The sequence below is a fragment of the Rousettus aegyptiacus genome, unplaced genomic scaffold (genome assembly GCF_014176215.1).
Source record: "Rousettus aegyptiacus isolate mRouAeg1 unplaced genomic scaffold, mRouAeg1.p scaffold_m13_p_12, whole genome shotgun sequence".
NCBI lineage: Eukaryota > Metazoa > Chordata > Mammalia > Chiroptera > Pteropodidae > Rousettus > Rousettus aegyptiacus.
This window is the reverse complement of record NW_023416287.1, coordinates 21,346,553-21,360,503: the sequence shown is the minus strand read 5'-3', so window position 1 is coordinate 21,360,503 and position 13,951 is coordinate 21,346,553. Positions and strand designations below refer to the sequence as shown.

The window sequence follows — 13,951 nt, the reverse complement described above, 5'->3', positions numbered from 1 at the left end:
CCCGCCGCTCTCTGCGCCTGGCCTGCCCCCACCGCCGCTGGTTCAGGGGAACGTGTGCGAAGCGATTGTCCTGGGGGACATTTGATGGATTAGAGCGCTGAACAGTTCCATTGCTAGGGGACCACCTGATCTCCTCCAGCCTGCGTCCCATATAAAGCCGGCAGCCGGAGTGCTGAGCACAGCTCCAGAGATCGCCTGTCTGCACGCCGCCGCCGCCAAGCCCGAGCGGGGAGCCGGAGCCCGAGCCCGGGCCGCCACCGGGGCCGGCTCAGCTCCGCCGCCCGCCCGCTGGGAGCTGTCCAGTGCTGAAACCCTGCGTAGACAGCCAATCGCTCCCGGCTGGCCGCCTCCCCCCACCGGGGCCCCACGCAAGTGCCCCCGCCGAGCCCCCCGCCGGTCGCACCATGCCACGTTCCTTCCTGGTAAAGAAGATCAAAGGGGACGGCTTTCAGTGCAGCGGGGTGCCGGCCCCCACTTACCACCCCTTGGAGACCGCCTACGTGCTGCCTGGCACCCGGGGGCCACCCGGGGACAACGGTGAGTGGGACTCGGCGGGCGGGGGAGGGGAGGGGGAAAGCGAGGGTTCGGGCCCTCCCTAACTCGGGCCCGCGAGGGGGGGTGCGCAAGGCAGGGAACCCCGGGAAGAGACTTCCCTGGCGGTGTACGCCTCCCCAGCCTTCTGAGGGCTGGGCCGGCGGGGCGGGGGCTAGGTCCCTACAAAGAGAAAGTCGCAGGGTTTGCCCAACCCGAAGCTACGCACCAACCCGACTTTGAAAGTTGTGGCCCTAGAACGGGGCTGGAGTGAGGGGTGTTGAGAGGATGGAGAGAGAGGTGATCCCATGAAGGGCTAATGCCGGGGTCTTAATGCACCAGGCAGTCTGAGGGTCCCCTCTCTCCAGTTGGGTGAAGGAGGCCGGTTGTCTGAGTGTGTTTTTCTGGTGGGGAAGGTAAGCAGGGCCTGAACTACAAGTCTCTGGGGAGATGGGGTTGGCTCCTTAGGGGTAGCTGGGGGCACCCTCCTTCCCTTCAAACCTGCTCCCTCTGGCGATGCCAGACAAGTGTTCTCAGGCCCCTTCTCTCAGCAACTCTTTTGTTACCCTCAGCCACATGCCTGCCAAAGGCTGGGCCTGTCCTGGAGACTGTGAGAAAGAGGGGATTTCTAGCAGGGGTTCCCCCAAAGTGGCTCCTGCTTCCCTGGGCTGCACTCCTTCCCTACTCCAGCTTCTCACCTACCTGAGAGCCTGCTGCTCCTACTAAGTCCCCCACCCCCAACACACTCCATCTCTTCTCAGAGCAAGTTCTTGCAGTGGCAAGGGTTTGGGGACAAGAGAGGTCATTCAGGCCTAGAAAGGGCTGATCCCTGGAAGGTGTGGGGAAGAATCTGAGGCTGCTTCTATGGACCTCATCCCCCATCAAGGGGATCACAAAAGGGTTTTCATCCGATGACCCCCACCAGGACAGGCGTATGGAAATGGGGTGTCCCTTTGGTAATAACAAATCTGATATCACATGTGGCATCAGCTTTGGTGGGGGTGGGGGGTGGAGAGAGAGAGAGGAAGAGGAGAGGAAAAGGAGAGAAGAAAGGGCTGAGAATGAGGGGGGAGTTGAAATGGCAAAAGCAGGAGCCCGGGAGGGTGGGAGCTCCTGCCTCAGGTATTTCCAAGCACTTCTCTTACATTCCATCACTCTGCCAAGCCAGGTAGCAAGAGGGCACTGGGAAAAGGGCTTTATGACCTCATCAAGGTCAAAGAAATTAGGAAGTGATCAGGGATAGAACTATAGCACCTGGCCTCACCCAGATCCCCAAAAGAACAAACACCCTTTCTTTTTGCCCATATGCCCCTTATTCTACTGTCCTCTTTTCTTGATCCCAGGGCCTCTTGGGGTCCAAGACGGAAGCCCAGGAACATGGCTGGGCTTCACTGAGTGCTGGCAGGACAGAGGGTGGGCCTGGGGCCATGCCAGGGCTGGGGAGTGTGTGGGCTGAGAGCTGAGTAGAAACTGATATGCCTGCAAGACTGTGATGTGAATTCCTTGGGGGACTGACACAAAGCTCTGGGCTCCTACACCCTGAGGCACCCTTGGTCCTGTCCCCAGGCCAGCTGAGGAATCCTGGAGAAACCCAGAGAATTTCGCACACACAGCCAAAACTGCAGGTTGTTCCTCACAAGAGAGGCAGGAGTGCTTTGAATTCAGTCCAAAAAAAAAAAAATGCTTTAAAGAGCCCCTGAGTGAATGGTTGGGGGCAGAGTCAGAGTAAAGCCAACAGCAAGGGTGTTCCTGCAGAGGTTCTACCAGATTTGACACCCTAGAGCCATCCCTGTCTTTGGCCCTTTCCCCCAAAGGCCTCCAGACCAGCTCCCTGGCCTCCAGGGAATCTCAAAGCTATCCCGATAGTCTGCCCTGGAACTCTAGGAGACCTGGGCTCTAGATCTCTGACTCACTGTGTGACCATGGGCAAATGTCTTCCCTTCTCCGGTCCTTCACCTCCCCAGCAGTAGGATTTGGCTAGCATGAACTAAGTATCCTTCTTAGTTCAGCTTCTGTGAAGGTCAAGTGTGAGGTGAGAGGCACTGGAGATGTCCAGATGAGGGTCTAATAGAATGCAAGGGGCCACTGGCAGGATCCTGCAAAGCGCTATGTAACGTCTGATGCTGCCTGGCTAAGGGAGGCAGAGATTCTGAGACCATGCATTTTCCTTGGCTTCAGTCTCTGCAGACTGCCCCATGGTAAGGACAGGCAATCTCACCTTGGCCACCTCGGCAGTATCTGCAGTAAATGGTTAGTGCCAGAGACCAGGGGATGACCTTTCATGCTGGGTATGGCTGGGAAATACAGTCTGCCTTGTCCTGTTTTCAGAGGCCTCTCCCATTTCTGGGGTGTGGCCAGACTGGGCAGTAAGGACTCCCTCACTCCAAGGGGGTGGGGGAGGTAAGGGTTCTGGGGGTCCTCAGAGAGCCTACTGGCTCCTAGTGGTCTGTTGTCTCCGCTCTGCCGGAAATAACCTTGCTGAGTGTTTGAGGGAAGTGTGAAAAATTGCTGAGCTTGACGTTTTTCTCTCCCAGCGTGTGTAAGTGTGCTGGGTAAACAAGGAGAAAAAGAGGAGGGGGGGAAGTGAGGAGAGTGAGGGAGGGAAGGAGGGAGGGAAAAGGGAGGGAGAGGGAGAGAGAGAGAGAGGGGGGAAGGAAAGGAGGGGGAGGGCCTGGGGCTGGAGATAGTTCCAGTTATTAGAAAGATCCTCTTACAAGCCATTCTTGCAGCAAGGGCCGCAGGGGTCAGGAGGAGGCTGGTGGGAGGGGAATCTAGGGAGGGAGGCAGAGAGGGAGCCTCTGAATGTGGAGGTCAGGAGAACCACAGGCTCCTAACTGATGAAGATGCAATACTCCAAACGAAAGTGTACCCCTAGCTCGGGGAATGCCTGGGAGTGCTAGAGAATTCCTAGAGGATTCCTTTTTCTCCTCCTCCACACACACACACACACACACACACACACACACACACACACACACACACGGAGGGGTGGGGAGGGGAGAGAGCAATGCTCTCCTTTGCCTCCCTACTCCCTTCTTGGGCTGAACAGAGGGTATAGCAGGTGTGTTTGGATTCCAGGCTTCCCTAGAACTCACAGAACCTATAAATAGGGGAGGGGAAGACCCCCAAATGAGTTAACCTCCAGGTCCCTCTGCAGAGCTCCCAAAGAAGGGAGACCAGATCTAATTTCACCGTCCTCTCCAATACAATACCTCTCTTCTCCTGTTCTGCTCCTCACTCTTCCACTGTTTTCTGCCTCTGTGGAGCCTTCCCTTCACCTCCTCTCCCCTGGGTGATTCTGAGCACAGATCCAGTCTCTGGGTGACTTGCCAACTCATATTTTCCTAACCCTCTCAGAAACCCACCCCTTCACAGCCTTAGGCCCCAATCCTAGGTGATGCTGAGGACTCTCGCCATTCCAGAAAAGACTGCTGCCCATACCTCTGCACAGCAGTGGTCTCTATGGACCCCAGCTGAGTATCTACCTCCCTCATGCCCTAACTCTAAACTCCTGCTGGGCCCCAGGTTCCTCGTCTTCTGCACCCCTCCCCAGTCTTGTCCCCCTACTCCTTTGGAGTGCATCTGACCCACAACCCATGCAGATGAGGGATCAATGCCAATCCAATAACACAGTAGTCTGCCTTGCACAGCTGCATTAAGCCTCCCCTGCTAGCATGCCGAGGAAGCACTCTACTTCTTCTGCCCATTGGCTTATCTAGTTGACCACATTATACCAGCTCCCACTTCTTACTCCCTCTGATGGTGCAGGGAAGTGGCTCCAGGCCAGGCACGGAAGCCCAGCTGAAAAGTCCCCAACGCATCCACCCCACACCTAAGAAAGTCCATCTGGGAAGAGGGATGTAAAAGAGCTGCCCCAATCCCTTGGCAGAGAGAGCCTACAGAAGACTGGGGAGGTGCCCAAGGACACAGAACCAAGTCCATCTGAGTCTTATTTAACTACTACTTTCCTTGGTATCTCAGTCTTGGGTCCAGGTCCAAGGTCTAGGTTAGAGAAATGTCAGAGGTCTAGGTCTAAGTCCAGGTCCAAGGTCTAGGTTAGAGAAATGTCAGAGGTCTAGGTCTAAGTCCAGGTCCAATGTCCAAACCTCAAGTCCAGATCTGAGGTCCAGGTCCAATGTCCATATCCAACCTTAGGTCTAGGACCAGGTCCAAGGTCTAGGTCTAAGGTCAATGTCTGAGGTTATAGGTCCAGTCCAAAATTCACAACAAATCTACGTCCAAGTTCACGTTTCAATGCCCAGGATCAGGTCCAGGTCAATGTGCAAGGTGCAGGATCAAAATCCAGATCTAATTTTTAGTTCAAGGTCATGTTCAGGTCAAGTCTCAAGGTTGACTAGGTTCAAGTCATAGACCCGCCATTAGCTTTCTCTGTGGTTTTGGATTTATCTCCCCTAACCCTAGCCTCAGTTTCACGGTCATGAAGTCAAGTAGTTGAACTTTATCGCTTTCAGCCCTGACTTACTAGGGACCCAGAAATCTGCTTTTCCTAAGAACCTGTCAGTGGGAGTATGGAATAACGGGGCCCATGAAGGATATGGGGCCCATGGCCTCACCTAAAGCTTGGGGTCACAAAGCGGACAAGGGTCCTGAGCTGAACACCCAATTTTTGGCAGTCTTAATTTGTGGTTCCTGAGGGAGGCTGGAGAGTAATCAAGTCCCTTTGTCAGCACAGAAATTTATACATCCTAAAGACTCACCATGCACGCACACATATGTGCACGTGCACACGTGCACACACACACACACTGGGCAAAGGGCAGTGAGTGCACGGGAGGATTATCTCTGACCTACAGTGGCAAACCTGAAGTCAAAGAGGGCCCGTGACTTGCCTGAGGCCACAAGAGCATAAATGTGGACCCTGTCACACCTCTCTGTTGGGTGCATCATCCACATGTTCTAGGGACCCCCACAGCCCGAAGGCCTCTGGGGAGCATGTAAGGGGCACTGCTGAGAAAGATGAGGCCCCAGAACTCCTGGCCTCCTTCCCAGCAATGATCTCCCCTGGATGAAAGTGTCTGCTACCAGCTTTTGGGCAGGAAGGGAGATTGGAATGGGCCCTCTGATTGCACCTTTCTGGGGCAGAGAGGGTAGCGAGGGAAGCAGGAGTCCTGTGGAGATGGCACGCATTGCGTAAGATACCAGGTCTCCAGAAGGAAGCCCAGAAAGGGCCTGTCAGAGAATCCCTGAGGGAGCAGGAGGCTGCGCCACCAACCAGTGCTGGGCGATTCAAGACCTTGGCCACCCACGCCTATCTCCACACCCCTTGAAAAACATTTCCTATTGATTCCTGCAGAGCTGTGAGCCTCCCTGTGGGCCACAGGAACTGGGTCACAATCAGGAAAAACCAGAATATGGGGGATTTCAGGAGGTGGGAATGGTGGGGAGGGGCCCTGGAATCCTCTAGACACTCTCTGTGTCTGGGTCAGAGGTCATGAGCCCTACATTCTACAGCCCTGGTCACATTGGACCAGACTTCATTCTGCCTCTGTTTATCCCGACTCAGAGCACCTCCCTCCCCAGTGGGCAGGTGTACCAGCTGCCAAGCCCTTGGAGGAGGTAGGTGCCATTTCTGGTCCAGTGCCCAGGGAACTGCTAACAAAGATGCTATAATAAGGGGAGGGGGAGGTACCAGCCCCTTTGCCCAGCTCTGTGAGCAGACAGGAGAAACTATTTTTATCCCACTTTGCTGCTGACAGACCTGGCTTTCTGCTCAGCTGGCTGGAGCTGATTCTCAAGGCCCGAGGCCCTGGCACAGCAAGAAGCAGCTCTAAATATACCCAGGCAGCTGCCCCTCCAGCCCCCACCACCAAGCAGGGCTGGGCCCTCCTCAGGAAAGTGGGCCATTTGGGAAGCTGGCCCACCACCTGGCCCCTCTCTTTTTTTGCCCATCTCTCAAAAGGCAAGTGGGACTGGGGCTGGAAATTCCCTGGAGGAAGTTTGGGACCCTGGGAATCTGGGAGAGACTAAGAAAAGGAGCCCCAGACAGGGAGGCAGGAGGCCAGCCTCACTCTAACGTGAACTTGCTCTGTGACCTGAGGTGGGTGAAGGCCCCTCTCTGGACCTCAACTTCTGTATAACTAGGCCACCAGAAGAAGTGACCATCACATTCCCTAAGGTATGAGCTAATGTGCATAAATCACCGAGAAGGGTACCTTGTACACAGTATATGCTTAATAAGTGTTAGTTGTTCCTTTTATTATTATTTACAAAAATTTACAAGGGGCTGGAGCATTTTCTGGAACAATAGCTTCTCCCCACCCCCAACATCCATCATCCCATCATGCACGGGCCAACTGAGGGATGTTATTTGAAGAAAACCACCACCCCCTTCCCCCACCACTGATAATCTTTCCACCCCCAGCAGGTCTACATGCCCCACCCAGGGATTTTGGGAAAAACATAGGCTTTGTATGGTTTCAGACCTAACTCCTCCTCTAGTGACCTTGGGCAAATCCTCTCCCCATCTCTCTGGTGCACAGGGCCTGGCTCAACGGGAGCTGGAAGCTGCAGCAGTCCTAGCAGTACTTGTTAGAGATTCTCCTACCCCAAGGGGTCAGAGAGTTGGATGAGACAGTGTCTGCACAGGGCCCAGCACCTTAATTCTCGTAAAATTCCCTTCACACCACTCTTTTGGGTGCAAGATTTTTTCTTTTTTTTTTAAATGGATTCGGGATCTCCAATCTAAACTATCGAGACTCTTGGGCAGGGAAAACAAGAAGTCATTCTCAGGTTACATGAGCACGACATCTCCACATCTCCGGAGTGTTTCTGAGCCTTCCCCACAGCCCCATGTGTCAGGGGTGGCTCTGGTCCCTCTCCCTCAAATGGGGGATTTGAACCCAGAAAGGCTGCATGACTTGCCTGAGGTTATAAGGGATAAGATGAAAGCCAAGTCACTTCTCTTTGGGTCCCAGGCCTCCTGACCTCTAATCAAACACAAACAAGAGAGCCCTTTCTCACACTATCAGCAAAGGGACAGCTAGCTCAGCATTCTATAGTCATCTATGGGGCAGAGGAAGGCACCCAAAACCGATTTGGGTTCCATGTACGTAGTTAGAGCACAACTTACAGTGCCCTAAAGGATTCTTCAGGATCCAAGCCCAGAGGGGTAGCGTGCTTTGCTCAAGGCCACACAGCAGCCTGAGTCTCCTTCTATTCTGGCAGCTTAGAAGATATCACCAAGAAATTAAGGGATAATAATAATGACAATAATAATAGCAGCTCGAGAGGCTATTATTGTTAATAATAATAGTGTGCTAGGCATGTACTAAGGACTTTAATGCATTAATTCATTCAATCCTATTATAAACTTCCTTATACGGATGTAGCAGAAAAAGGTAAAATAGCTTGCCTGAGGTCATATAATTAGGGACAGGTCTATGGATCTGAGGAGAATGAGATGGAGTTGATGGAGGGTAGGCGACAAGGCAATGGGCATCACTGAGGGATCTATTCAGCACCAGGCAGAAGGGGTTGCTAGAGCACCCCGGTTAACCTTCATCCTTACAGACCAAGTCCAGAGAGGTTAAGCAACCTGGCCCAGGTCACAAAGCAAGTTAGAACCACCTAACATCCCCACCCCATCCCACCCCACCCCCAAACTCCACAGCTTCTGAGCACCAGGTCTCGCCCCACAATCCTATCCCAAAGTCCATTCTGCATCTATCCCTAGGCAGTTGAGGAACTTTTGTTTGAGGCACCCCTATTTCTGTATAAAGAGCCTACCAGAGACAGGAGTAAGGTGTTGCAGTGCTGCAGGCTGCCACGAGAGGGCACTGCAGAGAGAGAGTGCCCAGCTGGGTGAGGACTGCTTGGTTCATTGAGCTTCTACTATGTGCTAGAAGTTTTCTCACCAGAAGGTAGAAATTACACATCCTGGGTGAGGAAACAGAGAAGAGAAGCAAGATATGTCCAGGCAGACACCAAGAAAACTGCAGCACAGAAACCCATCTGGGGAGCTTATTGTTATTACTTAAAAATAATGGTCAATTATATTATGGGTTTACAATATGCCAGGCACTGGGTTGGAATCCTGACACTAAGTTACTGTGTGACCCTGAGCATGTTACTGTGTCTCAGTTTCCACATCTGTAAGATGGTACCAACCTTAAGAGTCATGAGGGTAGAATGCATTTGTGTGTATAAAGCCCTTAAAATAGTCTCTGACACACAAGAGCTCTAGGAATGCTGGTTATTGTTTGTTTGGTTATGCATTCCTTATTGTAACCATATGAATTAGCTGCTTTTATTATCCCTCATTTTACAGCTAGGGAAATGGAGGCACAGAGAGGTTAAGTAGTTTGTCCAAGATCACACAGCGGGGTATAGTAAAGCTGGGTTGAGCAACTCAGGCAGCCTGGTACCAAAGTGTGCACTTAATCAATATGCTATCCTTCCTTCATAATATAACATGCAAGACACTGGTCATACGACCCCCTCCAAATAGATTGTTTTCTGTCCCCATATCCCGAGAAAGGACCTAAGGTCCAGAAAGATGTATGACTTGTTCAAGGTCACCCAACTAGAATCTATGTTGGGAATCGAGTCATCCCAAAACCAGGCAGACAGAATGGCATGTTCCAGACTCAGACTCTGCTGAGTTGGCATGGCACATCTTTATCACCCATTTCACAAATACTTATTGAATGTCCACTAGCTTGGGCACTGGTTATAAGAAGTGAACAATCCAACCACAGCCCCTTCCTCTGGAACCTCCTAATGTATGGAAAATAAGGGGACCGGTGCAGTGAGTTCCACTCCTTTAAGCAAGTACCATTATCACTCTGTACCTTGGTTTCCTTATCTATAATACAAGGATTTTTGTGATGATTTATGAGGTGATGGAAGTGAAACACTTAGCCCAGAGCCTGGCAAATAGGAAGTGCTTAATAAATATTAGTTATTATTATCATCAGTAATTACAAAGGGAAGAAATACTGAAGGAGAAGAAGGGGGTCTGGAAGTGTCCAACAGGTATTTAAATGTCTGAAACTCCCTGAATGTTTGGGGGCCTGAGCACCAGGCCTAATTCCTGGAGTGGGAGGTGGGGGAGCCTACAGACAGAAGGTATAGAAGAGGAAAGGAATGGGATGCTGAGAGGCTGGGCACTCCCTCTCCAATTAAACAACCGTCGCCACCACTGCTCTCTCTGCATCTGACCACAGAGCTCCTCCCTCCACAATGACATCCTCAATCACATCTGTGCGCAGAGGGTCCTGTGTGGGCAGCTGAAGGGACAGAGGGAAAAATAAGGGCACACCCTCCCTTCAGGGTTGGCAGACAGTCAGCACAGACTTCACTCTATGACTATCCTAAGTGCCAGATTAGAGGCAAAGGGGCCCTAACCTCCTTTGTTCTCTGGAATCAAAGGACAATGGAAACACTTGGTAATTTAGTACCAGGTTGATAATTAGTGCCCAGCTGCCAGAAACTCTCCTGGGAACCCAGGGCCTAGGGTCCTCAGGGAGGGTGCTAGGACCACGCTAGGCCCTGGGAGGCAGAGATAAATCAGGGTGTCTCCTGCTTTTAGGAAATCCCTGTGAAATCCCCTGGGAGAGCCCCAGCCTGCAAACCTACCAATCACTCGAACCCAAGATGAACAGGATTTCTGGTCCTACTCTACAGAGAAGGGAGGAGGAGGGAAAGGTAAATTCTCACAGGGGGACATCAGAAGACATCTAGTGGAGCAGGGAGCAAAGTAGCTCTAGAGCAAGTACAAGGAAGCCTCTTTCCTGGAGCACCTATTATATGCTACACACTTGACCTCTTAAATCCTCCAGCACCCCTGGGGGGTGGGTCTAACAGGATTGTAATTCATTTATGCAACATCTATTCATCACACACCTCTTTGAGCCAGGCACACGCTGGGCACACAGATCCAGCCCTGAAAAGCTCACAGTCTGGTTGGGGAGGCAGACAATTAAATAATCTTCAGTGGACTCACTTTTTCAAGCAAGTAAAAAACATAATTACAATAGCTAACGTTTATATAGTAATTACTGTGTGCTCCCTTTCTCTCTCAATTTCCTTACGTGTAAAATGGGGATTATAATAGTATCTACTTTGTAGGGTCTGTGATGGTTAAATGAGTTAACATGCTAAATGAGTTAACGTGTAAAGAACTGGGGCAGAGACTGGTGCACAGCAAGTGCTTAATACGTGGTTCTTTTCATCACTTGACCCAGCCCTTCCAAAGACCCTGGGAAGGAGTGTCCAATTATAAGTTCCATTTTGCAGATGAGGAAACTGAAATTCAGAAACGTTATAGGACTGGAATGGCAGAATAATGTGGAAATAAAGAAAGCGTGGCCTTTGGCATCAGTCTGTGAAGTTCGAATCCTGGCTCCATCACTTACTAGCTGTGAGTTTAGGCTATATGTGCCTCAGTTTCTCTACTTGCAGCAAAGTTGGTGTAATAATGCCTTCACTGAGTGAATGTAAACACTTAAGAAGCTAATGAACACAAAGCCAGTAAAACCATGGGAGGCACCGTGCTCCACGAGGGTGGGGTTGGGTATTTTCACTGCAGCCCTTGCAGGAAGGATATGAACTCAGGCAGCCTGACACCAAGAGCAGAGGTGCCAGACAGTGATCACTGTCTTACCAACAGCCATCACCTTCCAAGAGCAGCCACGGAACGCGGAGCTGGAGGGCCTGAGGAGTGACTTGTCCCAAGGGAGAAGCCCTCCTCAGAGGCTCATCTTCCTCCCTTTCCTTTCACGCCCCTCCAGGTTATGCCCCGCACTGCCTGCCCCCCAGCAGCTACGATGCCGACCAGAAGCCAGGCCTGGAGCTGGCGCCCGCCGAACCCCCCTACCCGCCGGCGCCGCCAGAGGAGTACAGCGACCCCGAGAGCCCGCAGTCCAGCCTGTCCGCACGCTACTTTCGCGGGGAGGCGGCGGTAACCGACAGCTACTCCATGGACGCCTTCTTCATCTCAGACGGGCGCTCCCGGCGGCGGCGGGGAGGGGGCGGCGGGGACGCGGGGGTCGCAGGGGACGCCGGGAGCGCCGGGGGACGCGCGGGGCGCGCGGGGGCGCCAGCGGGCGGCGGACACCGGCACGCGTGCGCCGAGTGCGGCAAGACCTACGCCACGTCGTCGAACCTGAGCCGCCACAAGCAGACGCACCGCAGCCTGGACAGTCAGCTGGCGCGCAAGTGCCCAACATGCGGCAAGGCCTACGTGTCCATGCCAGCGCTGGCAATGCACGTGCTCACGCACAACCTGCGCCACAAGTGCGGCGTGTGCGGCAAGGCCTTCTCTCGGCCCTGGCTGCTGCAGGGCCACATGCGCTCGCACACGGGCGAGAAGCCGTTTGGCTGCGCGCACTGCGGCAAGGCCTTCGCCGACCGCTCCAATCTGCGCGCGCACATGCAGACGCACTCGGCCTTCAAGCACTACCGCTGCCGCCAGTGCGACAAGAGCTTTGCGCTCAAGTCCTACCTCCACAAGCACTGCGAGGCCGCCTGCGTCAAGGGGGCCGAGCCGCCCCCACCACCCCCATCTGGCCCCGCCAGCTGAGCCTCCTGCCGCGACCCCGCGCCGGGAACTCGCTCACCACGCGCCCCGAGACCCCCAGCTGCGCCCTCCCCAAACCCCAGCTGCGTTTCCCTGCCCACGCTCCCCATGGGGACCTCCCTCTCCCAACAGAAACTTTTCTCTCCAGCCCCCAAATCCACAACTCGCGCCCCGCACTGTCTTTTCCAGCGCATCCCGACCCACATTGTCTTTTCTGGCTACCAAGACTCGGACCTTGACCCCCTGTCCTCGCCCTCAAGGTTCCCAACTCAGGCACCAGGTCCGCGCCTCTTCCGGGCCCTAAAGCCGGAATTTTCCCCCGCCCAGACCCTGCACCTCTCCCCTTCTAACGATCAGACCTTTCCTCACTTTTCAGCTGAGTCTCTCCAGCCATTTCTCTATGGGAGCCCCTAATCTAAGGCCCAAACCTATCCTTGACTCTAACGCCTGCCTTGGTTTTCCCATCCACACCCAAACGCGGGCCCTGCAGCCCCCAGACCACATTCCAACTCCAGACCATCCCTCTGGCCCCTCCGCTGAGTCTCCCTGTGTGTGTGTCTGCACTGATCCCCTCCACATCTCAGCCTTAGATCCAGATATTCGCACACCACTACCCACCCTCTTCAGGCCTGTAGGGGGTGGGGAAGGCTTTCTCACCCACCCCCACCCCCTACTGCTCTCTCCAGACCCTCTCATCCTAGCAGCGCTCACCCCTCTGAGTTCTTCTGACCTGGAGCAGACTTGAGGGGGCAGGTCAGGCCCTGCCCCCTAATGTAGCCTCTCTCACCAGAGGACAGCCCTTGCCTGGGCTTCCAGCCTCAAGCTGTCCTCTCCCCAGATTCTCTGAGCACTTTCCCCACTCCCAGGACTACAGGTACCCCTCCTTATCTGCTGGGGGAGGTCTGGGGCACCTCACAAATGCCCTTTCCCTGTCCAGCTGGGCCGCTCCAGCTATTTATTTGTGTATTTATTTATTTATCTATTTATTATTCTATTTAATCTCTTGGCCTCACCCAGGGACAGTCTGGCTTCCCCAGCTGGACTGGGAGGTCAGGGAGCCAGGCAGGGAGAGGGACAGCAAAGGCCATAGAGGGCTGTCCCCCCCTCCCCACATATATCCCCGTCTTGGGGAGTGAAGAAGCCCCACCCTCATCAGAGCCTGAACTCTTTGGGGAAAGGGGAATGAAAATGGGAGGATAGCCTGCTGACCCTCAACTGGAGGACAAAAGGTGTCAGAAGGTTCAGTCATGGGGCAGGTCCCCACCCTCCTGAGCCTTCCACTCCCATTCCAGGGAGACCGGAGAGAGGAGCGTCCTCATTTGTTTCCTATTTATTCCTCTTCTCGAGGGACCCCAGGTTCCAGGGACCGACTGAGCCCCGGACCCCGCTGGGGCCTCTGGCCCGCTTTGCTCCCTGAGAGGAGCGCTCCCTCCTGGCCACATCTATGCAACTCTCCTGGGCAGAGGGGCAGGGGCTGTCAGCCGCCCCCTCGTTGGCCGCCACTACCTCCCCTGCAGCGCTTTGGCATGCCTGGGCGAGAACCGAAGCACACACCTCCACGCGGGCCGGCCCCCTCTGCTTTAAGCACATGCCTCTGCCCCATTGCTAGGTGCCCAGCTAGGGGGACAGAGTCCTGGACTCTCCGACCCTGCCCGTCTACCCCTAGCCACAAATGAGGGTGGAGACTGGAGGGACCCCTGGAGCAGAAGCACTTCTCTGGGGCCTTTCAGCTCCAGGCCCACCCATGTAGGGAGGCCACAGGGATGGGGGAAGGGAGAGGGGTCGTAGAAGCAATTACGGAGGGTGTTGACCCTGTAAATAGGAACTTCCGACAGCAATAATTTTCCATGCATGCTAAGCCTTTTGGCCATATTTTGTATG

General features: G+C 53.9%; 1 protein-coding gene across 1 annotated transcript; it reads left to right on the top strand.

Annotated features, from left to right (window-relative positions):
• The first annotated feature begins 404 nt into the window (after window positions 1-404).
• On the top strand, window positions 405-12,073 carry SCRT2 (scratch family transcriptional repressor 2). Its single transcript, XM_016148890.2, has 2 exons — window positions 405-537; window positions 11,283-12,073. The coding sequence occupies exons 1-2, from the start codon at window positions 405-407 to the stop codon at window positions 12,071-12,073; spliced, it is 924 nt and encodes a 307-aa protein (XP_016004376.1).
• Window positions 12,074-13,951: the final 1,878 nt, after the last annotated feature.

What these genes read in the sequence shown, in the direction of transcription:
- SCRT2 (XM_016148890.2), top strand. Translation starts at nt 405, where the DNA reads ATGCCACGTTCCTTCCTGGTAAAGAAGATCAAAGGGGACGGCTTTCAG. An exon ending in GGGGCCACCCGGGGACAACG is followed by an intron (nt 538 to 11,282) that starts GTGAGTGGGACT and finishes ACGCCCCTCCAG; the next exon opens with GTTATGCCCCGCACTGCCTG.